The following is a 27,916-nucleotide window of genomic DNA, read 5'->3' as shown; positions in this document are numbered from 1 at the left end:
CTTTGCTCATCCCGAACACCAATCTGTCCTCATCTTACCCTAGGCTAATTAAACTTGATGCCTTATTTCTCATTCTCCCTTGCAGACAGTTCTGGCCAGTAACATATAGGATGAACTCCCGTACTTGCATTAACCATTGGCCAGAACAAAGATTTCTGGCCTCTGCTCAGCCCTTCCTACTTCTTCTTGACTGGAATACAGACCCAAGGCCTGGAAGTGCGGCAGCCATCTTGTGATCACGTGACAGCAAACATGAGAACAAGGATTTATGAGGTTAATCTCATAGCTGTTTAAGCTTCTGGAATTCATAGCTGAATGAATTTCTGACATAAACAAACTGCTGCTCTACTTCTGGCCCTTAGGCAGCCCTGTGATACACATTTAATATCACTCAACCAGCAGTGGGATGCAGGTGACAAAAAGGCCTATTAGTGAAACCAAACTGGATCTCTTCTGAATCTCTTTTAGTTTCATTTCTACTTCTACTAAATCCTTACAAGCAATTCTCAGTTTCGCCATATGGATACTGCAAATTCACTATGAACAGTCTGAAGTGCTTTTAGTTCTGAAATTCAGATGAGACACAAATAAAAAAATAGCATTCAGGGATCAGGCAAGGAGAACACGTGGTAAAGGAAAGAATCTAAAGACATTTTCCTCACTTTCAACTCAGCTGTGCCTGAGTTTAGAGACAAGCTGCACCTTGGCGTTTGACTTTGCTAACTTACTTCATCAATGAAGTTTCCAATTTCATCAGGATTGGCAGGGCGGGGTAGGTAATGGGGCACACTCAGGAGGGTTGGCGCCACATCATTGCGAGTTACTTCCGGCCGAGCTTCCAGGCCCCTGTGCAACTGGCTCAAGTCAAAGTCCTTTGGAGGAAAAGGTAAAAATAGAACAAAGAGTATTAAAAAAAGAAAAAAGGTCACACAAACCCAGGGCTATATTTGGGTACAGATTCCGTTATCAGATAATGCTCTTTCAACTGTGTGACAGTGTAAGCATGTGCCAATGTAATCCGAAATGACAGTTTTCAACCTAAGAGTTTCCAACATAGCACTAGAAGGAAAAAACACCATGAAAGAATTGTGAGGAACAACTGGGGACCTGGATGTAGACTGCTGTACCTTACTAAGTCCCAGGCGATCTATAGGTTCTGGAGAGCCTTGCTGCCCTAGACTGATCGTCTCTTGCCAAATCCACACACTGAAACCTAATCCCCAGTGTGGTGGTATCTGGAGGGGCAACTTTTGGGAGGTGATCAGGTTGGGAGGGTAGATGGAGCCCTTGGGAACAGGATTAGCGCCGGATAATAAAAGATACACTAGAGTTCCCTTGTCTGCAATGCTGAGTACATGTGAGATTATGTATGACTGTGAGCCAGGAAGCGGGACCCCACCGAACACCAAATCTGCTGGTGTCTCGATCTTAGACATCCCAGCCTCCAGAACCATGAGAAAGAAAATTTCTTTGTTTTTTCAGCAACCTGTCTGTGGCATCTGGTAATAGCAACCCACGTGGACTAAGGCACTAGCTGAGATAAGCAGTTATCCCACAAATGCCTGAAGAATATTTCTCTATACTCACTAGTATGTTCTACAAAGCAGGAATTGATTTTTTTTTTTGAAGATTTTATTTATTTGAGAGAGAGAGAGAGCGCGCGCGCGAGCGAGCATGAGAAGGGGGAGGGTCAGAGGGAGAAGCAGACTCCCTGCCAAGCAGGGAGCCCGATACGGGACTCAATCCTGGGACTTCAGGATCATGACCTGAGCCGAAGGCAGTCGCTTAACCAATTGAGCCACCCAAGCACCTGGGAACTGAATTTCTAATGAATGGCTGTTCTTCCAGACCACAGAGCTCAGCAAAGATGCTCATGCATGGCCAGAGTCAAAGCAGAACTCTGTCAGGGGGCCTGGGGTTCCCTTTCTAAATGGAATACACTTTCAAAATTCTCCAAAAGACTCCTGGCCAGCCCAGTCAGTAGAGGATCCAACTCCTGATCTTGGGATCGTGAGTTTGAGCCCCATGCTGGGCACAGAGATTACTTAAAAAAAAAAAAAAAGTTTCCAGAAAACTCTAGGCTCAGGCAAGACCGTATTCAAAATAAAGGAAAATAAAGAAGGCCTAAAGATTTAACATGTACAAAAAGGAAGAAAAGAATTTTAGCATACCTATAAGCTCAAGGGAAACAAAATATTACAATAGAGTAGTTGCTTTATGGCAACAATAATTTGATGTTTGTGGCCTGAGAACAGCAATGAGAAGACTAGGCTCTGGAGTCCAACTACCTGATCCTCGTGCTTCCTACCTACCTCTGTGACTACCGGCAAGTCACTTACCCTTTGCCTCTGTTCATTCATCTGGGTGCTGAACAGAACAATACTATTTCAAAGGCCTACCTTCTCCTGACCATTGCATTTTCCAAATACAGAGATCTCCATTTAGCTTTTTATCATGGTTTTATTTTATTTTTTTTTAAAGATTTAGTTATTTATTTATTTGACAGAGAGAGAGAGAGATCACAAGTAGGCAGAGAGGCAGGCAAAGAGAGAGAGGAAGGGAAGCAGGCTCCCCGCTGAGCAGAGAGCCCGATATGGGACTCGATCCCAGGACCCTGAGATCATGACCCGAGCCGAAGGCAGCGGCTTAACCCACTGAGCCACCCAGGCACCCTTATCATGGTTTTAAAGATGTACCTGATCCTCTTCTCCGCCTCCTTCTTCGTCATAGTAGTAAACGTTGTCCCGGGTGTCATCTTCCGGGGGCAGTAAGGGCTCTTTGACCACCCCTCTCCTCCGAACAAACAGCAGAAGCAGCAGAATGAGGACTGGTTTGGGGGAGAGAGAGCGAGGACAACCACAGGTCAAGACGGCCATAAAAAGCCCCTATCACAGAGCATCGCCGCCCTGCCTACCAGACAGATGGCTGCCACACAACCCATTGCTGATGCTCACACACTGGAAGTTAGTGTATGCGGTCAGTGTAACATCGTGGACAATTGCATGGGAGCTGAAGTGTGGTCTTTAACCGGCCTTAAACCAATCAACCATTTCCCAGCATCTGAGCTAAAATGTTCCAGGCAGAGGAAATGAGGGACCAAGGCCCTGAGGCAGGAGCATGATGGGCAGGACTAAGGAGAGGTGAGGTCAGCGTGGCATACGTAACAGGGTGAGTGAGGGAGGGAGAAGCGGGCAGGAGTTTAGAGGGTTGGCAGGAACGTGGCAACTACTGAAAGGACTTTAGCTTTGATTCTGAACTGGAACCACTGAAGGTCTGTGAGCAGGGGTGGGTCAGCCTAAATGTGGTGGACAGATGCGTATTATTTTTCATCAGTTCCAAGGAATGAGACACAGACCATTCAATCACCTAGTATATTCCTTATTTTCTCTTAAGAATCGCATAAGCAAGCTCTAAAATCTGTTTAATTTTCCAAGTTTTCGTCTGACCTTGGGATACTTGTGGGATATATACAATTAATAATTGTTAAAAATTTTTAACTATTTCTTGTGACTGAAAAAAGTATGATTCAGTGTGTGGTTTTTTGTTTGTTTGTTTGTTTTGTTTAAATAGGTGCTTGTGCCCGATCTCTAAAGGACACCTACTGAAGCCATCTTGCACTGAAACAGGAGGCTGCATAGATTTGGGGGAAAGATTTCTTGCAAGTATCCAACCTTCCTATTGTTTTTTGAAATCAGCAAGATTCCCAGACTTTCCACAGATGAACAATGTAACTTCACTGACCAGAATTCACAAACAGGAATATGGAGTACTTGCTCCATGGGCCAAGATAGGTCTCAGCACTGACGATCCAGTACTTAACACCACGTAAGATGCAAACAGTCACCATCCTGGTGGAGCTTCGAGCCACTAAAAGCACTAAAAGGTTTACTGTTTCCAAGAAGACGCTACTTATCCAACATTACTTAAATGTCACTTAAAGTACGTTATCACTCCAGGAAGTACTGCCCCCCACACTGTACCGCAACCTCAGCACTCCCACAGATCTCCATGAAGCCTGGCACCAAGCAAGCAACCTAACACTAAGGGATGCCAAGAAAACCTTCATATCCTGGCGTCTTTCTAGTGTAATCTTTGTAAGTTTATAGGTTCTATGTTGGCCCACAGGGAACAAGGAGTTCTAAGTCTGAATGCTGGCATTGCCTCTGCTCTCAACACTGTTCCACATCTGAACATTCTGCAGTGTCACTCTTATCCCCTGTGCCTAATGCAATCTATCCCAAACACATTGAGGTAATGCTATTACTCAAAAGTCAATTATTTTCAGTGTAATAACGATCTTTAACATATTTAAGTACTACTTAGTAGCTGCCATCCCCAAAGCTGACCGGCCTAGGTGTGAGGGGAGTGGGAAGGAAACGGCCAGACAGGGCTTGTACAAGGGCGCCCACGACGATGGCAGAGGAAGGGGATTCACCTCATCCCACAGTGGCAATAAAGCCAGGCGAACGCTGAGGAACAGAGGCCCAGAAAGCTCACTGAATTCTGAATGATACTCTCCTTCCTTCTCAGTTTTGAGGGGACACAAGTAGCAGAGGGCAGGAGCAAAGCAATCTGTGAAAGCAGCAAGCAGTGGGACTAAGAACGTCTGTGTTGAGTCTAAACTGAAACCCCAGGGTTTTTGCCACTGCTCCCTCGAAGAACTTTCTTCTACTCCAGCCTCACTGGCCTCCTCTTTGCCCTTCACAGTGCCATCGAGCCTTCCTCTCTGTGCCTTCACTAGTGTGGGAACCCTCATGAATGCCCCCTCTGTCCATCTGGATGCCACCGGCCTCTGTCCCAACCATCCTACACCTTCCATCAAAACTTCCTTGAGGGTTAACTCACATCCACCCTTTCTGATAGTAAAAGCATTCATGACCTGGACCACCCTTTCCAGCCCCGAAATTATAAACTATTTTTGAAAATTTTCTAGACGACTTGCCATCACCAAGTTTTTAGAAACCGTAACGGCAACTGTAGGGTCCAGTTTCTAGGTGGGACCAGGTGGTAACAGTTTCAAAGACTATGGCAGGAACTGACACAGCTCCCCCCAGTATTCTTTTCCCCATTCTGTCCTTTCAGTCACGGATACTCACTGTTCACCCTTCACTCCACCCCCACCCGATGCCAAGATTTAAATGGGCACACGGCCATGCACACGGAAATTCTCGGCGTGGCTGTGTTTGGGCCATTGGGATGAGACTGAGGGTGACTCGTCATCTCCAGCTATGTCCTCCCCACGTTCTCCAGCAACCCTTCTCCAGGATGGAATGTGGACTGTGGAAGCGGAAGTGGTGGAGGTGAGCTGGAGATCTTGGACCATGCTGATGAGAAGAAGACCCTCAGGCCTTGCTGCTCTAAGCTGGTCCAAGGACCTGCAGCTCCTGCACCACCAGGGAGCTGGTGACAAATGTGGAATCTGCGGTTCCCACCCCAGACCCCTCCCAGATGTCCAGCTCAGAATCCTCATGCAGGTGACTGCATGTCCTCTGCATGACTGTTATGTCCTCGAGCATGAGCAGCACTCCCGAGGGACTGACAGAACAACACAATAGAAGGACTGGGCTCCTAATGATCTCATGGTACAGGGCCACCTTCCAGTCTTGGACAACTTATCTCTGAACCATTCAGTAAGGGACAGAGCTTCCCCGTTTTAGAAGCCCAAGGCTGAACCGCCTGGCAGGCATACGTACTTAGTAAAGCGAGGATTCCTCCAAGAATGCCCAAAATGGCAGGAACCTGCAAGCCTGCCTCGGCGTATGGCGCCACCCTCTTGCAGTTGTTGGTGACCCCTTCGCAGTCGCACACGTACACATCCAGGGTGGTCACCTGGTCCTTGTTCTGGTTATCCGTGAGCTTGAGATTTATTTTGTAGTCACCCAACTCTAAGGTTTTTCTCGGCTTCAAAATTAGAGATTCACGGGCTGGAGGAAGCAACAAAAATGAATGATTGGACAAGGGGAGAAAAAAGCCTCATTCTAGCATAAAATTATTAGGGTCAAGAAAATGGAGCTGCCTGGGTCACAGATTACTGGACCGTACTTAGCAGAATCAGATACCAGAAAGGAAAGGGCTCTTTGGTGCACGCCTCAGATGTAGAAGGGTAAGTGCACACACGTCAAACTGAAGGGTGGCGTCTGGAAGTTAAGAAGGGAATTTCAGAAAGGGGGAGGGGAGGAGCAGGGACGGGAGCAGGGAAAGCATGTGGTCAAAGTTCCTGAAGTAAGATTCCAGTTCCCACCTTGGTCATTGTACTCAATGGTCCAGTTGACACTTGCCCCATGCGTTAGTTCTGCTGTGAAGGGAGATGTGTTGGGCGGAAGATCTGGGTCAATGATGTTGATGACATGAGGCTGTGGATTCTTCTGGCAGAAGTCCATATTTCGAGGTTCTGGTACAGGGCCATTGTCATTCACATCAGAGAGGATCAGGAGGAGGGTTCCCGTTCCAGTAGCAACTGGAGAACCTAAGAAAAAATACACAGGAAATACTATGGCTCAAGAACATTCATGGGGTGCCTGGGTGGTTCAGTGGGTTAAGCCTCTGCCTTCGGCTCAGGTAATGATCTCAGGCTCTTGGGATCGAGCCCTGCATCAAGCTCTCTGCTCAGCAGGGAGCCTGCTTCCTCCTCTCTCTCTCTGCCTCTCTGCCTACTTGTGATCTCTGTCAAATAAATCAAGTAAAATCTTTATTTAAAAAAAAAAAATCATGAAGCTCTACTGCCTCCCATATGCCCAATCCCAATCTTGGTTTGACTCTTTAGGGACCCATCAGCAGCCCCCCCCCCCCCCCACGGGGCATCTTCACTTCAGCTCTGGCTGCTTTCTGACATGCTTTTCCCCTAGTCTGACAGCAATTATTCAAATTATGCTCACACAAAGGACACCCCCCTTCCCTCTTCTACACATACCTTTACGCACCCATTAAACTTTAACCCCTCTAAGAATTCCTCATTCCATTCCCCCCCACCCCACAATCCCACAATTCTCCCTTTTCAGAGCTTCTATGGCTTGAAGGTCATTATCAAAGGGTTGAGCTTTTTAAATTGCTGCAAGGTGCTTTTGTAAATAGATTGAGGGTGGGGGAAGACCTGGCCACGTCTGTGTGGATTTCTTTTACCTTCTGACATAGCATCTAGCATACAGTGGTTAAAAAAAGTAAACATTCAAGTATAACCATCCATGTCAGATTATTATGGAAAAAAAACACAGGACTCTTATCTTGAACCTAGAAAGGGTTATACCCGGGTAGCAAGACTATAGTGCTGCTGTTGTGTGTGTGTGTGGTTTTTTTAAACCCTATAAAAAAAAATCGTGGTTAAAACAAACCACATAGTATAAAATTAACCATCTCAACCATTTTAAAGTTCATTTCACATTTTAGGTTCAACAATGTAAGTATGTTCCCACTGCTGTGGAATAGCTCTCCAGAACCTTGTCATCTTGCAAAACTCAAACTCAGGACCCATTTAACAACTACCTACTTTCCTTTTCCTCCTAGTCCCTGGTTACCACCATTCTACTTTGTCTCTATGAATCAGACTGCTTTCAGACCTTAAGTAAGTGGAACCATAAAGTATTTGCCTTTTTGTGACATGGCTTTTACTTAGCATAATGCCCCCAAGATTCATTAAGGTTTTAACTTGTGACAGGATACCCTTCCTTTTTAAAGGCTTAACAATATTCCTTGTATGCATATACCATATTTTGTTTATATATCATCAAATCTTTTTTATCTTATCGTATGTATTTAAAAAATAGGTAGTGTCATTTACAATTTTTTTTTCTTTTTTAAAGATTTTTATTAATTTATTTGACAGAGAGATCACAAATAGGCAGAGAGGCATACAAACAGAGAGGAGGAAGCAGGCTCCCTGCTGCAGAGAGAGCCCGATGCGAGGCTCGATCCCAGGACCCTGGGATCATGACCTGAGCAGAAGGCAGAGGCTTAACCCACTGAGCCACCCAGGCACCCCTCTTTTTCTTTTTCTTTTTTTTTTTTAAGATTTTATATATTTATTTGACAGAGAGAGATACAGGGAGAGGGAACACGAGGCAAAGTGGGAGAGGGAGAACCAGGCTTTCCGCCAAGCAGGGAGCCCAATGCAGGTCTGCATCCCAGAACCCTGGGATCATGACATGAGCTGATGGCAGATGCTTAATGACTGAGCCACCCAGGTACCCCTAAAATTTTTTCTAATTAAAAAAGAAGCTAATAGATTTTTTAAGAAGCCTCATTCTTCTTCCTCGTAGACTTACATTAAAAAGTACTGAGTCACGCACAAAGTGACAAAGGAATCATTCGCCACCATCATACCTGAGCCACGATTATGAGGTCAGGGGTCAGCAAACTAACGTCTTCCAGGCAAATTAAGAAACACAGCTGTGCTCATTCCCCCTTTACAGATTACCTATGGATGTTTCTAGGCTGGAAAGGCAATCAAGACCACATGGCCCATGGACACTAAAATACTTATTCCCTGGCCCTTCGTTTACAGAAAGTCTGCCAACCCATGTTCAGGAGCCATTTCCTCCACCTACTTCCAGGCCAGGCTGGAGAGGCTGTTTCTAAATAGCCAGCCAAGGGAAACACTTGCACACAGAGGTCATGGACAAGGATGTTTCCTTACGAAACTCACAGGAGTATCGAGTAAGTGGAAACCACCCCAAGTGTTCTTTGATGTGTGAATGATTAAAGTATGCTATATCCAGGTAACATTAATACAAAGAGATAGATTTATAAGGTGTCAAAATATATCTGGGTCTTTAAGACATATTATCCATAATAATAAACTAAACAGCAAATAAATTCACTTTCATTTAAATCAACATATACAAAATAATGGCTTTTTTTAAGTTTTTTATAAGATGATTTTTATTTACTTATTTGACAGAGAGCGAGCGAGAAAGGGAAGACAGGCGGGGGAGGGGGAGAGGAAGAAGCAGGCTTCCTGCTGAGCAGGGAGCATGATCCAGGGCTCCATCCCAGGACCCTGGCCAGGATTATGACCTAAGCCAAAGCCAGACGCGTTAACAACTGAGCCACCCAGGCACCCCCAAAATAATGGTTTTTGTAATAAAAGCAAAACCAGGCTGTAAACTAGATAGTGGCTTTATAATAAACTCTATTTCTATATGCATGTAAATGTATTCAAATACAGAGTCTGGAAGGAGCCACATTTCACTACTAACGATGAGGATAAAAATTACGACAGTCCTGGGGCGCCTGGGTGGCTCAGTGGGTTAAGCCGCTGCCTTCGGCTCAGGTCATGATCTCGGGGTCCTGGGATCGAGTCCCGCATCGGGCTCTCTGCTCAGCAGGGAGCCTGCTTCCCTCTCTCTCTCTCTCTCTCTCTGCCTGCCTCTCCGACTACTTGTGATTTCTCTCTTTCAAATAAATAAATAAAATCTTAAAAAAAAAAAAAAATTACGACAGTCCTGATAGAGCATACTCTCTTCTAGGGCACTTTTACATAAATGAACTCATTAAAAATCCAGATGGGATATTATCATTTTACCAGATAGAGGAACAGAGGGACATAAGCTTTTGTCTTAGGATCTAGACCAAGGTAGGAAGGAGAGGGTTCAGGTGTAATTATTTGTACTTTGAAAATCATATGCCTTGGGGCGCCTGGGTGGCTCAGTGGGTTAAGCCGCTGCCTTCGGCTCAGGTCATGATCTCAGGGTCCTGGGATCGAGTCCCACATCGGGCTCTCTGCTCAGCAGGGAGCCTGCTTCCCTCTCTCTCTCTATCTGCCTCTCCATCTACTTGTGATTCCTCTCTGTCAAATAAATAAATAAAACCTTTAAAAAAAAAAAAAAAAGAAAATCATATGCCTTTAAGAAAACAAGGAAAAGAATGAACTCTGGCCTCCATAAGCAAGGTATGGGGTAAGGGAGCACACCGGCCAGGAGGGTAAGATGGCAAAGGTCACACACTAAGGGCAGCCTTACCGTTGTCAACGGCTATGATGATGGCCTCGTACGTGCTGTTCTTCACATGCTCCGTGTCCTCTCTGTCCAGCTCAGCCCGAGTGAAAATGGCACCAGATTCTGGATTAATCTCCAGCCAACCGGCAGCATCCCTCCAAATCCGGTACCTGGGAAGGCACAAACCCTGCCTTAGAAGAGTACACTGGACAGCACCTCGGTGAAGAAGGCTAAGGGTCCTCATCGCTCATCGGTCCCATCTACAGCCAAGCATGACCACCCATGTCCCCTTCGAGTCGCAGACCTCACGTTCTTTCACTCAGAAATGCTTCCGCGTGTTAGCCCCTAAGAACAGAGGCATTTTCTTCCATGATGATGATTTAATTTCAGGAAACAGAACTTGGATATCATACTCTTATTTAATATATGGCACATATTTAAACTGTCCATTTCCCCAAAACTGTCCTCCAGAACATCCCTGCCCAGATTCTGGATCCATCCATGCCTGACATTTAGACGTCATGTTTCCCTAATTTGGAACTAGTCCTTAGCCTTTCTTTTCTTTCTCAACACTTTTTGGAAAGTGTAGGCCAGGGGTGCCTGAGTAAGCACCTGACCCTTGGTTTCTGCTCAGGTCATGACTGGTCAGGAGATCAAGCCCCACATCCAGCTCTACACTCAGCACGAGTCTGCTTGAGGGTCTTTGTCCCTCTTCCTCTGCTCCTCCCCCCAGTTCTCTTCCTCTGAAGTAAAAAAATCTTACAGCACCAACAAAAAAGTCAAGTATAGGCCACTTGTTTTGTAGAAAGCCCCTCAATTTGGGTTGGTCTGATCATTACCCCCTAAGTAGTTTTTCTTATTTTTATTAAAAAAAAATTTTTTTTAAAGAGTTAATTTATTTATTTATTTGAGGCAGAGAGAGAGAGCAGGAGCAGGGAAGCAGAGTGAGAGGGAGAAGCAGGCTCCTCGTTGGGCAGGGAGCCCGATGCAGGGCTCGATCCCAGGATCCCAACCTGAGCTGAAGGCAGATGCTTCATGACTGAGCCACCCCGGCACCCCTCCCTCCTAAGCAGTTTCACATTATATGAGGGAAGGGGAAACAAGAAGATGTGGAGATAATATCAATTATATAATCGTATCAATCAGAGTAGGAGGCACGTGAGAGCTATCGTTTTCTTGGTAATGTTCACTTCCATCACTTGGGGAAGCGACAGGCAATCAGAACTCTTTACAGCAAATGTACCTTTTTTCTCACGGTTAATTAATCTATGACCTGAGAGGAGAAAATGTCACAACAGCCTGTTCACCGAAGTTTCATCCAAGAGATTTAACATCTATGGACAATTCTTGCCTGAAGCAATGAATACTATCCTATGTATGTGTATGTGTGTTTTAAGATTTATTATTTGTCAGAGAGAGAGAAAGAAAGCACAAGCAGGGGAAGCAGCAGACAGAGGGAGAAGCAGGCTTCCTGCTGAGCAAGGAGCGTGATGCAGGACTCAATCCCAGGATCCTGGGATTATGACCTGAGCGGGAGGCAGACGCTTACCCAATTGAGCCACCTTGATGTCCTGAGCTTTTTTTTTTTTTTTGGTTTGTTTGTTTAATATTTTATTTATTTATTTGACAAAGAGAGAGAAGGACAGTGAGAGAGGAAACACAAGCCAGGGGAGTGGGAGAGGGAGAAGCAGGCTTCCTGCTGAGCAGGGAGCCCGACCCAGGGCTTGATCCCAGGACGCCTGGGATCCAGACCTGAGCTGAAGACAGACACAACCAACTGAGACACCCAGGCACCCCGATCCTATGTGTTTTCTAAAAGCAGACTCTTCCAGACCAGTTACCCAAGGGGTATGGTAGCTCACAAACAATGGCAACATGCCCCCCAGCACCCCTACCATGAACATGAGGAGGTCTGGGTTGACACAGTGGCCCAAGGGTAGGATGCAATACTGGCCTATGTTGGTAGGTGCCAGAGAGGCTCAAGTTCCTTCCGGTCTTACACAGCAAGAAAAAAGTTTTACTCAAAAAATCCTGTTAAGCTACACCTTATTAGGTATACCAGAAACATTCAGTCAGAGAACAAAGGCATGGAAGACAGAGAGGGGGCGCCTCGGTGGCTCAGTTGGTTAAGCGTCTGCCTTTGGCTCCGGTCACGATCTCGGGGTCCTGGGATCAAGCCTGCAGGTGGGCTCCCTGCTCAGTGGGATCCTGCTTCTCCCTCTCCCTCCACTTTCCCCCAACCATGTGCTCTATATAAATAAATCTTTAAAAAAGAAAGAAGAAAAACAGATACACTGCTCAGTTATCTGCCAGGGTCATGGAAAGACTCAGAAAAGGAAACAAATAACTTAAGGACACAAGGGCCTTGGATACCCGTACGTACATCCTCACCTCTTTACAAGTGCAAGGCCTTGAACCACAGAGTGGTCTTTACTCCAGGGGTAAGGGCCTCTACACACAATAGTAACACTTGGTCCCTGCACTTAGTCCAAGAGAAGGTTGTTGTTGTTGTTTAAAAGATTTATTTATCTGACAGAGACAGAACGCACACATGCACACTGAGGGAGAAGCAGACTCCCCACTGAGCAAGGAGCCTGATGAAGGATTCGATCCCAAGACCGAGATCACAACCTCAGCCAAAGGCAGACACTTAACCGACTAAGCCACCCAGCTGCCCCTCAAACAGAAATTTAAAATTGCTCATCTCACTACTGCAAGCGAAGATGTCGACCTAGCCTTGAAACCACACACTCCAAGGCTTCATCACTGAACAAAAACCCAACAAAGTTGTCCCTCGTTTTCCACTCTACTTTTCAAGTTTGATTATAAACACATCTTACGAAGGGCGCTTGGATGGCTTAGTTGGTTAAGCATCCAACTTTTTTTTTTTTTTTAAGATTTTATTTATTTTATCAGAGAGAGAGGGGGAGAGAGCAAGCACAGGCAGACAGAATGGCAGGCAGAGGCAGAGGGAGAAGCAGGCTCCCTACTGAGCAAGGAGCCGGATGTGGGACTCGATCCCAGGACGCTGGGATCATGATCTGAGCCGAAGGCAGCTGCTTAACCAACTGAGCCACCCAGGCGTCCCCAACTTTTTTTTTTTTTTTAAAGATTTTATTTATTTATTTGACAGACAGAAATCAGAAGTAGGCAGAGAGAGAGGAAGGGAAGCAGGCTCCCCGCCAAGCAGAGAGCCTGATGCGGGGCTCGATCCCAGGACCCTGAGACCATGACCTGAGCCGGAGGCAGAGGCTTTAACCCACTGAGCCACCCAGGCGCCCCAAGCATCCAACTTTTGATCTTAACACAGGTTTTCACCTCAGGGCCGTGGGTTCAAATCCCACCTCAAGCTCCCCACTCAGTGGGGAGTGTGCTTGAAATTCTCTCTCCCCCACTTCTCCAGCGCCTTTCTCTCTAAAGTAACTAAATAAAATCTTAAGGAACATAAAGAAAAGCACACACTATGTTAGTGGGGCACCATGAGTTGTAGGGTCTGTTGCTATCTGGACTGTGGGGTGTGGCTTGAGGCATCCAGCCGTGGCTCTGCACCACACTATCTCTGTGGGACTCAATAAAGACCATGGGGTGACTAAGAATGTGTGGAGGCCAAGGTATAGCCGCTGCAGCAGGCGCCCCGTGAGGGACACCAAGTTCGTGCAGGGCAGGACCCGAGAAGGTTGTGCCTCTGGCCTACATGAATAGCGTGCCACGTGAGTGGCTCAAGGTCTCCAAGAACACATGCACCCTCAGTTAATCAGGTAAAGGGTGAGGAAACACATCCACTCCAAGAGGAAGACAGGAGCTCAACCATGTCCTGGTGGCCACAAGGAAAGTGGCAGCCAAGAAGGACTGAGCCCCTCCCCTTTGTATATAATAAAGCCTTTCTGGAACTTGGAATGAACACACACATACACACACACATTATTGGCCCTTTTATTTTTGACCACTTAGAAGAAATCTTCAGATTATGATCGTATCTTGAATATATGGATGAAATGAAAGTATTTTATGTATTGTAAGATTTTATTTTTTTAAAGATTTTATTTATGGTCGCCTGGGTGGCTCAGTGGGTTAAGCCGCTGCCTTCAGCTCAGGTCGTGATCCCAAGGTCCTGGGATCGAGTCCCGCATCGGGCTCTCTGCTCAGCAGGGAGCCTGCTTCCTCCTCTCTCTCTGCCTGCCTCTCTGCCTACTTGTAATCTCTCTCTGTCAAAAAAATAAATAAAATCTTTAAAAAAAAAAAGATTTTATTTATTTATTTGACAGACAGAGATCACAAGTAGGCAGAGAGGCAGGCAGAGAGAGAGGAAGGGAAGCAGGCTCCCTGCTGAGCAGAGAGTGGGGCTCGATCCCAGGACCCTGGGACCATGACCTGAGCTGAAGGCAGAGGCTTTAACCCACTGAGCCACCCAGGCGCCCCTTAAGATTTTATTTTTTAAGTAATCTCCACACCCAATGTGGGGCTCAAACTCACAAGCTCAAGATCACTGAGCTCCACTCCACTGACACTCCACTGACTGAGCCAGTCAGGCGACCCTGAAATTACAGTCTATTTTAAAGCAAATCCCAGATGCCAAAAGATTTCTCCTCTGGGGATGCCTGGGTGGCTCAGTTGTTAGGCGTCTGCCTTCGGCTGGGGTCATGGTCCCAGCGTCCTGGGATGGAGCCCCGCATCAGGCTCTCTGCTCAGCGCGAAGCCTGCTTCTCCCTCTCGAGCTGCCCCTGCTTTTGTTCCCCTTCTTGCTATATCGCTCTCTGTCATAAATAAATACAATCTTTAAAAAGATTTCTCCTCTAAATATCTTAGCACATATCTTATATAGGAAAAGTTAAAAACAAAAACAAAAACAAACCAACAATCAGAATGCCACTAACACATCTTACAAAAACAATTACTTAACGTCATTGAATGCCAACTCCATGTTCAAATATCTCGAATTGACTCAAGGGTGTCTTTATAGTTGGACTGTTGAATCTATAGTCAAGTGTTGTCTACACATTGCCCTTGGATCGCCTGCCTGTTAGTACTCTCTTCCTGCACAGCAGTCCCCCTACCCTTTTGCCATTCATTGATTTCATGGAAAACATTGCCATTTGTCACAGAGTTCCTACATTCTGTGTTTGGCTCACTGCCTCCTTGTAGCACTTAAGTAGTTTCTTCATTCTCTGCATTTTTTTAAGATTTTATTTATTTATCTGACAGAAAGAGAGAGAGAGAGATCACAAGTAGGCAGAGAAGCAAGTTGAGAGAGGGGGAAGCAGGCTCCCCGCTGAGCAGAAAGCCCACTGAGGGGCTCAATCCCAGGACCATGAGATTATGACTTGAGCCAAAGGCAGACGCTTTAACCCACTGAGCCACCCAGGCACCCCATTCTCTGCATTTCTTCAAAATCAGATCCTAATGTTTGACTACTTCCTGTCCCAACTTTTGTTTTCTCCAAAACCATTTCCTCAGTGGCACTGTGCGCACATCGCTAATCACATGAGGTGGCTGGCATGTTATGTCATGCTGTCCTTGCCTTTTTTTTTTTTTTTTTTTTTTGGTAATAGTAAATGTTAACATTGATCAGAAGGTTTTGGTGTTATTAGTCTCCATTGAAAATTTCCCTGTCACCTTTGATGTAAGGACTCAGTTCTAGCAGCCTTTAAGATCATTACCTGCCCCCTTTGTTTAGTTCATTCTGTAGAGGGCACATCCACCGTCTAGAGGTATTCAGGAGCTCTTTCCCTTAGTACAGAATCGGCAATAAAAAGTCTCCAAAATAGAAGCACCTGGGTGGCTTAGTCGGTTCAGCATCTGCCTTTGGCTTCGGTCACGATCCCAGGGTGCTAGGATCAAGCCCCACATAAGGCTCCCTGCTCAGCAGGGAGTCTGCTTTCCCCTCCCTCTCTGCCTCTCCCTGCTGCTCGTGCTCTCTTGCTCTCTCAAATAAATTGATAAAATTTTTTTAAAATTCCCAGAATAACCTTAAAAGTTGAAATCACACTTAAAAAATCTTTTTGTTTGAAGTTTAGTAAGTGAAAAGCACTGATACTAAAACACAAACACCCCTCAAAATAAGAACATACTCAATTAGTAAGCAAGACGGTACTCCAGATTTGTAGAACGTTTTTTCTAAATAGTTCATTGTTACAGTTTTCCTCTAAAGCAAATATTAACAGGTAGGCACCTCTCTGTGAAGAGGAAGTGGGCTCATTGGCCAAGCCCTGCTACCCCTGGAAATCACATTATTACTAACAAAGACACATGTGTCATGTTGGGATTTGGGCTCTAGTAACTTTTTCCTAGCCAAATCCAGCCCTCAAAAGATGAAGGACGTTCTTTGTCATACATGGTCGCGGGTGCTGCTGTTGGTGACCACATGTGTTTTCAACGTGGGTGGGTGTGATTTAGATTACAGAGGCGCCTTCCAGTTTAAAAGGAGAGGAAATCATGAACTACTTTTAACACAACGGCATTCATTTCGATTAAAAGCACATTCCTGCCCCACTGCATTACCCACTACCTTGAAGAGAGGAAGCACAATAAACCTAGAATGGCTATCTATGGAGGGAATGGAAAAGATGTGAGGAATGGGAATTTAAAAAAAGAAAAAAAAGAAAAGAGCCAAAAGAGAAGGGTCTTGCACAGACCAACGATGATAAAGCTCTATGAACTAAGTATTTTATACACATTCACGCAAGCGCGCACAAACACACACACACAGAGTTGCTGCCAGTCTGTTGAAAAGATTCTCAAACTTACGTTATGCTCTGTTCCATGAACTGATCCGGGTCCTTGGCAGTGTAAGACGTGATTTCCAGGCCCACGCCGAAGTCTTCAGGTATGTTCACTTCCTTTGGGCAAGGCACAAAGATGGGGGCTTCATTCACGTCCTCCACGTCCACAGTGACAGTGGCCGTGGAGGTGGAGAGAATGACCTCAAACGGGGCTACATTCACGACGGTCACATACAGAATATACTGCCGCTTGGCCTCGAAATCCAAGCCCTAAGGAGCAGAAACAAAAGGGGTTAAGAAATACATTCTTTGTTAGTGTTTAAAAAAAAAAAAAAAATGACACGCTTAACTACTGCTGTGGCTGGCACTATGTCATGGGTCTCTGATCTGGCTGCGTTAGGAAGAAGTTAACTTGAGAACTTCTGAAGAAAACAAAGGCCTACACCCTAACCCGGGGTGGGGGGCAGGATGTAGATGTTTTTCAAAAGCTAAATGCAACCATATTAAAGATAAGAACCCTAGAGGAACCTGGCTAGCTCAGTCCTTGAGTGTCTGCCTTCGACTCAGGTCATGATCCCAAAGTCCTGGGATCGAGCCCCACACCAGGCTCCCTGCTCAGTGGGAAGCCTGCTTTCCCTCTCCCACTCCCCCTGCTTGTATTCCTGCTCTCACCGTCTCTCTCTCTCTCTCATAAATAAAACCTTTAAAATAAATAAAAAGAGGTAAGAACCCTAGCAGAGAGTAACAAACTATGTGATACGTGAAGCCTTGAACAGCACAACCCAGTAAGCAAACACTAGCACCTTAAGTCATCTACTATCCAAGACTAGTAAGAATGTTGGTATGCTATGTGACATGTGGTCTGTGCGAGAGCAGATGGACAGAAGACCCTGCTCCTGACCTCGCTGACCACAATTAAATTTAGTGACAACATGCAGTTCAGTTATTAGCCAGCAACAAGGTCAAAGTCCAGGTGGGCCATTTCCCAGCTGTGTGGTCCAGGCCAACTACATCTCTGGGTCTGTTTCCACACCCAGATACATACGAAAAAGAACTAGTAGGTAGAGTTCCTTTAAAGAATAAACTGGAAACTTCTGTGAGGGACTTCATGTATGGTAGGGGTTCATTTTAGTGGTTTCTTTTGTTGGTAGCATAGACTATGTTGACATCACTGTTCGGTGGGAGATAAGGTTATGTAGAAAAGGTGCGGCAGAAACGAACAGTCTTGCTCGCCTATTCAACAGGAAGTCTATGTTTAGGGGCTGGATCTTTTTTAACCAGAGATCTGCTAACTTTGATTAACTTTGACAAGAGAATCACCCAACTTCTTAGTTTTCAGGTTTCCAAGACATCTTTCAAAAAGTCATGTGTCCCACTTCTAAAATAATCCAGCAAAATAGCAGAGACCAGTAAACCCTTCTTTCTTCTCATTTGCAAAATGGATATGGAGGTAGGCAAATGTTTCAGGGAGAAAGCCTTTTAAAACAGATGGTACTTTCTTTCTCCTTGATTTCAAGGGGCTGCGTAGGAGCTTCTCACATGTGCCTGAAGAGTTGCTGCAAACCCCAAATGGCTCGCCAGAACCTGGGACAGCTGCCCACTCCAACCCACCAACGCCATGCTACTCTACTTCTGAAAGGACACCGAGGGACAAGGGAGCAGGCAGCTGGCTGAGATGTCAGTTTCTGCATCTTGCCAGGCACCATACAAACCTTAGCTGTTTTCAAAATGCCGTCGTTGGTTACTGGGTCTGTGGTGACAACAAACTGCTCATCGTTATTGTTCAAAATGGTGTACACGGCCTGCCATGCTGGGGTATTGGGGACATCGTCATCAGTGACTTTGAGTACGGCGATTTCAACGTTGGCCTTGTTCTCAGGCACTCGCCCCTGGTACTACAGAGCAAAGGAGAAGATGAGTCACTTAGATGAGCCAGGTCCATGAGAGCTAAAGGAATCCTTTCAAGCAGAGTCTTGGAGAAGAGCCTACTCCACCAGCAGAGCCCCTACTTCTTGTTGGGGGAGCAGCCAATTCTGCTCAAGGTGCCTCATCCTTCAAGACTACCTGCATCCGCTTTCCAAGGATCTGACTACCTGAGCCCCTCAGCACACTCCAGCCCAGCTGCTGACTGTGGTCGTAACCAAACTCAAGACACTGTGGCTTACCCACCACTCCTCTCCTCTGCCACCATTCCTAGTGGCACCAACAATTTTCATAAAATGGAAGTCTGGTCAGTACGGTCCTCTGCTTAAAACCTTTGATGACATCCCCTTGCACCAGGATAAATTCTAAAATTCTTACTTCCATCGACAAGGCCTGTAGGACCCAACCTCATTTGGTTCACTACGGAGCCTGTTTTTCAGTTCTTGACAATTTTTTATTGATTCAGGGCATTTTACATATGGTGATCCCTCTGCCTAGAACACTCTTCCACTGCCCCCTACCCCACATGGACAACCTCCTTTCAAGTCCTACCTTCCTATTATCATGGCTATTTCATATTTAATGAGACTGATGTACATTTCACCACTTCTTGAGATGTAAACCTAACATAGGACTAAGAACGCAGGATACTAAATGGGGTAAAGCCAACCACAAATTTACTGAGTAAACCAGAAAAGTACGTAAAACTTTGGGTTGGAACCAAGGGAAAAAACCTGTTCACAGCTGAAGGGAGTCCTTGGTTTCTAACAAAAATCTCCTGAAGACTCTACTAATACAAAGATAATTTTCTAGAAAAACTAGAACTGCATGAAAGCCCATTAGACAGGAGAAATGGGCAGAAAGGAAGGCCAGGAGCTGTGGGGGTGGCCGGTCTATGGCAGGCATGGCTGGCCTAGCAGGTGCGGCTCGGGCCCAGGCCCTGCAGGTGGGAGCAGGCTGCAAGAAACCTAGAGCAGAGGTTGGTGGCGCATTCACCCCAAGCCCTGGCTTTCCAGTCAGTCTCTAGGATGCTGATGCTTTCCTCAGACCAGACCTTTCAAGTCTTACTGTAAACATCACTGGCTTTGTGAAGCCTTTTTGTACTCACAATGCCTAGATTAGGGTGGCAGATACTGTTAATTGCCTAGTAAATATCCACTCACCCCTTCTTCACAATTTATATTGTTGGGGGCAGCAATGTGCCCAGACAAAATATTTTATTTCCCATCTTCCTCGAAGACAGCAACTGCTACTAAGAGGTAAAGGAAACTTGTGGGATGGAACTAGGAAGCCTCGACTTAGCAGCAATGCCTTTTGCTCCCCATGCCCTTGCCTCCTCCCTGAATGAAGCACGGGGACAGCTGGAGCTGCAGCAGCCATCTGGGGCCACCGAGGATGGAAGCCATGCCCCAACGATGGCGGGACAGCAAGACAGAGTTTCCACTGAGAGTGTAGATACTCTAGCTCTAGGCACTTTGTGACACAAGAGAAAGTTTACCTTATTTGTTTAAGGTACAAGAGCCAAGTCTCTGTTAATAACCACTGAGATTATTTCTAACTAACACAGTAAGATTTAGCATTCTCTCATGTGGCTTTTAGTACCTTCTATCCATCTCCATTTAATTGCACACTACAGTTTGCACAGGTTGTCCAACATCTCCCTAACTAGACTATCAACTCCAATGAGAACAGAAATTTTGTCTTATTGTGATAGTATCTCCAGTATGTAACACAATTCCTGTTATAAACGTAGAAAATACTTGTTCAGTGAATAACCAAAACCTGCTAAGATTTGCCAGCAGGATGCACATCATGAGGACATGAGCGCAACAGGTGCCTTTTTTTCTTTTTAAACTGCTCTCTTGAACTCACAACCCCAAGATCAAGAGTTGTGTGCTCCATGGACTGAGCCAGGCAGGCGCCCCCAGGTGCCATTTGCAACTCTGCAAACCTGGGTCAACAGGGTCCACGCTGAGGAGGACAGAGACGATTCCCTTCCCAATCTGCTTGTGTCTGAAAGCTCACTAGTCTGGGGAAAATCTTCAAAGGGTTCACCCAGGAGCAGCTGCAAAGCCAGGGAGGACCTTTCTCTGGAAACCATCCAGGGGGCTGCAGAATTACCGTGGTGGGCTGGAAGACGGGGGCGTTATCGTTGATGTCAGTGATCGTGATCAGAGCCGTTGCGGTTGTACTCAACCCTTCACCTTGCAGGTCGGCAGCCTCTACCACCAGGGTGTACATGGGAATTTTCTGCAGAGATCAAAACCTGTGAGTCAGGACCAACAGCCACATCAAGCCCAGCCCAGGACATGGAAACATTTATTTGATCATTTGCTTCAATGCCAGCCTGCCTTCTAGGTATAAAACCTCTAGAGAGCTGTTTAGATGCAAAGCTCAGACCGTAAACATAAAGCGGCAAATGGCCTCAGCAGAGCTTTGTACTTCCCATGCGATGTAAGCTGATGTGTTTGCCCTCAACCCCCTCCAGAACCTCTTAACCCCTGACCTCCCGGTCCAGCCCGGTGGTGAGCACGCTGATGACTCCTGTGTCCTTGTTGATAGTGAACATCATGCTGCTGGGCAGGAGGGGGTCTTGGGTGACGATGCGGTAAGCGATGGCGGCGTTGTAGGTGTTCACGTCGTCATCCGCATCTGTGGCCGTGACCTGCATCACAGAGGTGCCTGGAAGTGGCGAGGGAGAGAAAGAGTCGGTTCGGCTGCACTTTGATTCTGGTCAACAGAGCTCAGCTCGGTTCTATCCAGAGTGTTACGAGAGGAGCCCTGGGGAGGGTGCTGTGTTACGGCTCCATTCTCTGACTTCCAAAAATTTTTACCAAAGTGGTAGGGGAGGAAAAAAGCATTCCATCCAGTGAGCAGTATTCCAATGACTCTGCTTTTCCAACAATTTTGGATGGGGGCTGAAGGTGAGGACGATGGGGAATAAAGAACCTTCAACTAAACACTGTTCCCGGTCTCCCATAGTGAGTGAATGAGGTGGAAAACAGTGAGTGAGTGAGTGAGGTGAAAAAAAATCCCACCAATATCCCCACGTGGTGTCTGAGGCACAGCTTCACCAGAGAGAATGGTCACTAGAGATCACAGCCTTCAAGGTGGCAGAGAATACTCACAGCACATGTGACGGCCAAAGGACTAGTGCCCAAGACATCAACAAAATTCCTTAGGGCTGCACAGGAAAAGGACAAATAGTCCAAGAGAAAAATGGAGCAAAAGACTTGAAGAGACAAGTCATGAAGAAGAAACCCGAATGGCCAGCGAACATAGAAAATGCTAATAGCCCATTAATAAATCAGAGACATGCGATTTAAAATTGTACAGAGATACCAAGTGCACACTCAACAAAGCTAAGAAGTCTAACAATTCTAGGATATCGACTGCTGGCGGGAATATCAAGTGGTTCAACTACTAGTCACACTGAACAGGCATGTACCCCAAATAACCAAGCAATCCGCCATTATGGACACACACCCTAGACAAAGCCTCATGAGTACGCATCAAGTCATATATTAAAGAATGTTCTGAGAACACTATTTCGAATAGCAAAAAACTGAAACAAGCTCAAGTTCCCTCAACAGGGGAATAAAGGGCTTTCTATAAATATAAAAATAATAAATATGATGCAGCAGTGAGAATGGATGACCTTGACTGCTATGGGCACCAACACAAAGAACTTTATGTCCGTAAAGCTGAAGGAGCAAAGCACATCACAGAAATACATGTCGAGTGTGATTCCATGTATACAAAATCTGAAAACATGCCAAAAAACCCAGATATTATAGAGGGGTACATATACACATGACGCACAAGATAAGGGGAAGCAAAGGAATGACTACCACCAAAGTCAGGGCAGTGGCTACCTTTACCACGGAGAGAAAAGAATGCATTCAGGAATGGCAAAGATTTGTTTATTAGAGAAGGTTCTTAAACTGATCCTTTTTGTGGGGAGGGGTGAGCTCTATGCCCAACGTGGGGCTAGAATCCACAGCCCCAAGATCAAGCGTCACATGCTCTACCAACTGAGCCAGCCAGGCACTCCTCTTAAACTGCTCCTATATATAAATTTTTTTTTACAGATTATTTATTCATTTACTTTATTTACTTACTCTATTATGTATTTATGTGACAGAGAGCAAGAAGAGAGCACAGCAGGAACAGCAGCAGAGGGAAGAGGAGAAGCAGGCTCCCTGCTGAGCAGGAAGCCCGATGTGGGGCTGGATCCCAGGACTCCTATTTTGTCATACACATTTCTGCAGAATGATGTCACACACACACACACACACACACACACACACACACACACACGCACACGCTTCCCAAAAAGTTCTGTTCTTATGAAGGACCTGACCCCAAATACTAGTCCCAACACTTTGAGGTCTGAAGAATCTAAGTGTCTTTCTGGGTATTCAGCATCTTGACACTGGCCATACCTGGCAGAGCACCTTCCATGACAGATCCTTCAAAGACCTCCTGGGTGAACTCGGGCTTGTTATCATTCTGATCTGTCACAGTGATCACGATCTCCATTGGGTCTTCGACTGCATTCCCATTAGAAGACACGGCGTGAGAATAGAGCTGTAACAACCAAGTGAGGGTTATTTGGACCCCAACAAGGAGGAAGAAATGGGAGAAGTCATGTGAGGAGAACTCCAGCTGGCCTCCACTCCCTCCCACTCTCCAAGACCCAAGGATGGACAACCCCCCGGCCCCGCAGCCCCCGGCCCCGCAGAGAACTTTTCTCATACACGTGCTGCTGCTTCAGTGATGTCATGACACTGGCTGAAGTCATATTATGTAAAGATTCATGGGCTGCAGAACACAGCCACCAGGTCAGAGTGGTTCCCCTTTCCCACAGGAAGGTCGGGGAGCCAGACCTAAGACAAGACCGGAGGCCTAAAACACTCTTATTCCCAGCAGGGTAAAATTTGCTCTGGCTTCTCCCGTCTACTGTCTCCCCCAGATTTTTCTGCATTTGGCCCCATGTACTACCCACGAGCTCCCCAAGCTCACAAAGCTACCAAGGCTCAGGAATGGCTTTTGCTCCCCAACATTGGAACTGGTCTCTTCGTTTGGATCAGGAACTTTAAGCCCCAGGAGTAAGTTGATATCTTCTGTCTAAACTCATGTATGGTCCTAAGACTCCCCTCTCTTTAATCCTAACGGGAAAAAATCAACACCCCTCCTTCCCTTTTTCCAGATTCTCCTGTCATTTCCCCTTGTCAATGGGCATAGAGATATCCAATTAACAAGCCTCATATGTCCAGAGCCATCTGTTCTTGGGATCCAACATGGGTCGACCAAAAAAATTTGGAAGGATATGACCCCATTATTTGCATGCTTCTGAGAGGTACTCACAATGTACTTGGCGATTTGTTCTCTATCCAGAGGCTCTGTCACCTTCAGCCATCCCGTTTCTCTTTCAATAACAAATACACCAACCGGAGGTGTGTCAGCTCCTTGACCAGTGATGCTGTAGAAAACCTTGATTTCTTTGTCCCTGTTAGATTTGATCTGAAGACCAAACAGAACAAACAGAATTATCAAGGAAGGGTCCTGACATTGGGGTTTTCCCCCGTTTCCTTCTAGGTCCTATTTTCTGCCAAACTGCTCCCAGAGAAACAGAGAACTTCTTTCTCTACCTGAACCAGATTTTTAGGAAATGGGCCTTTCTCGTTTTCTGGGCAGCTGATAGGAGGGATAACCCAGTCTCTCTTCTGCCTTCGGAGACCACGCTGGGAGCTCGGGAATGTGAGCACTTCTGTCTGGGTCTCAGAGGCAGCATCCTAAGAAGAAAGGGGATGAAGAACAAAATTAGAAAATTCAGGAGAGGGAAACAGGCCAAAAACAGTCCCACCCAACCAGCCAGCATCTCCAGTCTTCTCGGAGGCAGGTAATGGTTTTAACTTAATAACAAAACACAACACAATGAACTTCTCGGACATATCATAAAAACGGTGTTCCCTTTTGATCCTTCCAATGTCCAGAGTTCAAGTAATCATTATGTACACACAATGACACTTTTGAAAGTTTATTATTATTTTCCAAATTATTTCAAGCCTAAATGTATCTATCGTTTTTTTTTTTTTTTTTTTAAAGATTTTATTTATTTATTTGTCAGAGAGAGAGCGAGCGAGAGCGAGCACAGGCAGACAGAGTGGAAGGCAGAGTCAGAGGGAGAAGCAGGCTCCCTGCGGAGCAAGGAGCCCGATGCGGGACTCGATCCCAGGACGCTGGGATCATGACCTGAGCCGAAGGCAGCTGCTTAACCAACTGAGCCACCCAGGCGTCCCTATATCTATCGTTTTTAATAGAACATTACACTCTGATGATTTGAATGTCAGAGTTTATTTAACAACTGAATATGCAAGCATTTCAATTTTCTTTTCTGTTTTTCCTAGGGGCGTAAGTCCCCAAAGTGGAGTTCTCAGCCTGGATGAGTTAAGGTTTAGAAACTGCTACTAAGAACTACTTTGTGATCGATACCAATCCTATAATCTCATTGTATCATTTTATCTGTTTGGTTTCCATTTGTTTTAATAGAAGCTGTTGGGATGGGAACCAAAAACACCCTCTGAGACTTTTATTGAACAGTTTTCATGTGTGGTAAAGAAAACTTTATGCACACACAGGGAAATAAGATAGTGGAAGATGGAAGAAAAATATCCTCCAAATTGTTTAAGTGCTTTAAAGTGACTAGTGGTAATACATAAAGGTTCTAGAGTACAATTCCATCTCCTACTCCCCACATAATCACTGATCACTGTTTGCCGAAGGTGATTAAAGTGCTACTTTGTGGCTTTTCACATCTGATTCAAAATGTACAAGATACAGCTGCCAGTGCAAGACTTCTTCCGGGACGACAGCTACCCTGCTGGACTACCCCAACCCTCCGTGCCCAGAACTGCCGAGTAGCGGACTATCATACTGTCCTAGAGCTCCCCCTGGGCTTTCATCCCCATCCAGGGCCCAACTATCCACCCTTCTGGCCAGACCAGATGCAGCCATAGGTGCCATGGCTCCATTACCAAGAGCTCATGCCCCCCGGTTCCTGCAAGCCGCAGGAGCCAATACCAAAGAGGGGAAGAAGGTCATAGCCCCGGAAGAGGACAGCCACTCACATTTGTGATTATGTAGGCTGTGGCAAAACCTATATGAAGAGTCCTCACCTCAAGGCACACCTGAAAACCCACACAGCTGAGAAGCCCTGCCACCTGACTGACACTGACGGCTGTGGATGGAAATGGGCCCGCTTGGACAAACTGACCAGGCACCATGGCAAATACATCGGGCACCGACCCTCCCAGGGCCGAAGTGCAACTGGACCTTCTCCAAGTGGGACCAACTCACCTTACACACGAAGAGGCGCTTTTAAAGCCCAGAAGGGTGGATATGCCCCACCCTACCAGGAGAGAATTCAGTATATATATGTATTTTTTAACCTTTTAAACCGTACCCCCTTCCTCCCCAGGGGAAGGGAGGAACCCAGCTGGAAAGCACTATAACCACGGACAAGTTCCCAACAAGCCAACTTGTGAATAGATAATCGGGAGACACAAGGACACCAGAAGACAAATCAAAGAACCGATGAGGTCTGTGACTGGGTCTTCTATCATTTCAATGCTAAATCCAACTTGAATATTCCTGGACTTTAAAAACACCAAGTTTGGGCGCCTGGGTGGCTCAGTGGGTTAAGCCGCTGCCTTCGGCTCAGGTCATGATCCCAGGGTCCTGGGATCGAGTCTCTCTGCTCAGCAGGGAGACTGCTTCCCCCTCTCTCTCTCTGCCTGCCTCTCTGCCTACTTGTGATCTCTGTCAAATAAATAAAATCTTTAAAAAAACAAAAACAAAAAAACCCCCAAGTTTGTGACTGGAAGGTGTGGCTATCAGGGTATAAATTAGAGCCATGAGTTGGGGGGAGGAGGGATGACCAGAATTCCTTTGAATTGTGTTTCGATGCAATGTTAAGTACAAAGATCACCGTGTACTCTCTTTGCCTTCTAAAAGCCATTATGATGATATTAGAAGAGGAGGAAGGAATTCATGTACAGAAAATGGGTTTTTAATAACGTAAATGATGATGCCTGGTGAGCTTGGTTCTAAAGGCATCAAACGAGGAATCCCAAGTTCTCAAACTGCTGCATACTTTGACACGCAAAATCTTGTTTTGTCTTTCAACCTACATTTATGACCTAAGTCAGGTAAATACACCCGGTTTACTTCTTCAACAGTTTTATGCAGAGGGGCGCCTGGGTGGCTTAGTCCTTAAGCATCTGCCTTTGGCTCAGATCATGACTGGGATCAAGCCCCGCACCGGGCTCCCTGCTTGGCGGGAAGCCTGCTTCTCCCTCTTCCACTCCCCCTGCTTGTGCACCCTTTGTCTCCCCCCAGGTCAAATAAATGAATAAAATCTTTAAAGAAAACAAAACAAGTATTTTTACGCAGTCTGCTATGCACTGTGATTTCAGATGTGCAATAATTTGTACAGTGGTTTATTCCCACGTATGCCTTAAGCAGAACAATTTTTTTCTATATAGTTCTGCTATATAGAAATTTTTCTATATAGTTCTGCTAATACAAATTTTTAAAAATGCACAATACAGACATGAGTTAAGATGAGGTATCATCTCAGAATCCTTCCCAGTACTGCATTCCTACATACTGGTTTTATACACACACACACACACACACTCTCTCTCTCTCTCTCTCTCTCTGCGTCCTTGGATTATTAATATTCCAGAGAAGTAGTCCCTCCTGAGCCAAGGGAAGGCGCAGAACCAGGCTGCCTATCTGTGAATCCTCATTATGGCATTTACAACTCCTGGGGACACTGTTTTACTCTGCTCCACAGTTCCCTAATATGGGGTATCATTGGAAGGATTAAATGAGCTACTAGTATTGCAAATAAAGCACTTAGAATAACTCCTGAGGGGTGCCTGGGTGGCTCAGTGGGTTAAGCCTCTGCCTTCGGCTCGGGTCATGATCCCAGAGTCCTGGGATCGAACCCCACATCGGGCTCTCTGCTTCACGGGGAGCCTGCTTCCTCCTCTCTCTCTGCCTACTGCTCTGCCTGCTTGTGATCTCTGTCTGTCAAATAAATAAAATCTTTAAAAAAAAAGAAAAAAAGAGAATAGCTCCTGAAACATATAAATGCTCAACAAATGGTCATAATGACAGTTAGGTTGGCAAACACTGAGCTGTGGTTTTAACGGATGTGAGTTTGGGATTAGATACAACCCAGGAACAAAGTCTTCCAAGGACTGTCTGCAAATGTATCCTAAGCCTAAACAGGGCCATCTCGCTAAGCCATGTTGAGGGCACAGCATCAGTACG

The 27,916-nt window shown here is 45.9% G+C and overlaps 1 protein-coding gene across 1 annotated transcript in view; it reads right to left on the bottom strand.

The window, feature by feature from the left end:
• CDH1 (cadherin 1) overlaps window positions 1-27,916 on the bottom strand; it is an 83,797-nt gene that overhangs the window by 2,369 nt on the left and 53,512 nt on the right. Inside the window, exons 4-15 of the mRNA XM_032323267.1 lie at window positions 24,226-24,369; window positions 23,942-24,097; window positions 23,017-23,161; window positions 21,078-21,253; window positions 20,693-20,821; window positions 18,361-18,543; window positions 16,674-16,918; window positions 9,954-10,099; window positions 6,242-6,466; window positions 5,694-5,924; window positions 2,697-2,827; window positions 729-872 (exon numbers count right to left, since the gene is read on the bottom strand). Coding sequence (XP_032179158.1) covers window positions 729-872; window positions 2,697-2,827; window positions 5,694-5,924; window positions 6,242-6,466; window positions 9,954-10,099; window positions 16,674-16,918; window positions 18,361-18,543; window positions 20,693-20,821; window positions 21,078-21,253; window positions 23,017-23,161; window positions 23,942-24,097; window positions 24,226-24,369 — 2,055 coding nt within the window. The remainder of the gene's footprint in view (window positions 1-728; window positions 873-2,696; window positions 2,828-5,693; window positions 5,925-6,241; window positions 6,467-9,953; window positions 10,100-16,673; window positions 16,919-18,360; window positions 18,544-20,692; window positions 20,822-21,077; window positions 21,254-23,016; window positions 23,162-23,941; window positions 24,098-24,225; window positions 24,370-27,916) is intronic.

This window comes from Mustela erminea, chromosome 19, assembly GCF_009829155.1.
Source record: "Mustela erminea isolate mMusErm1 chromosome 19, mMusErm1.Pri, whole genome shotgun sequence".
Lineage (NCBI taxonomy): Eukaryota > Metazoa > Chordata > Mammalia > Carnivora > Mustelidae > Mustela > Mustela erminea.
The sequence above is the reverse complement of the archived record's forward strand: the minus strand, read 5'-3'. Positions and strand labels throughout refer to the sequence as shown.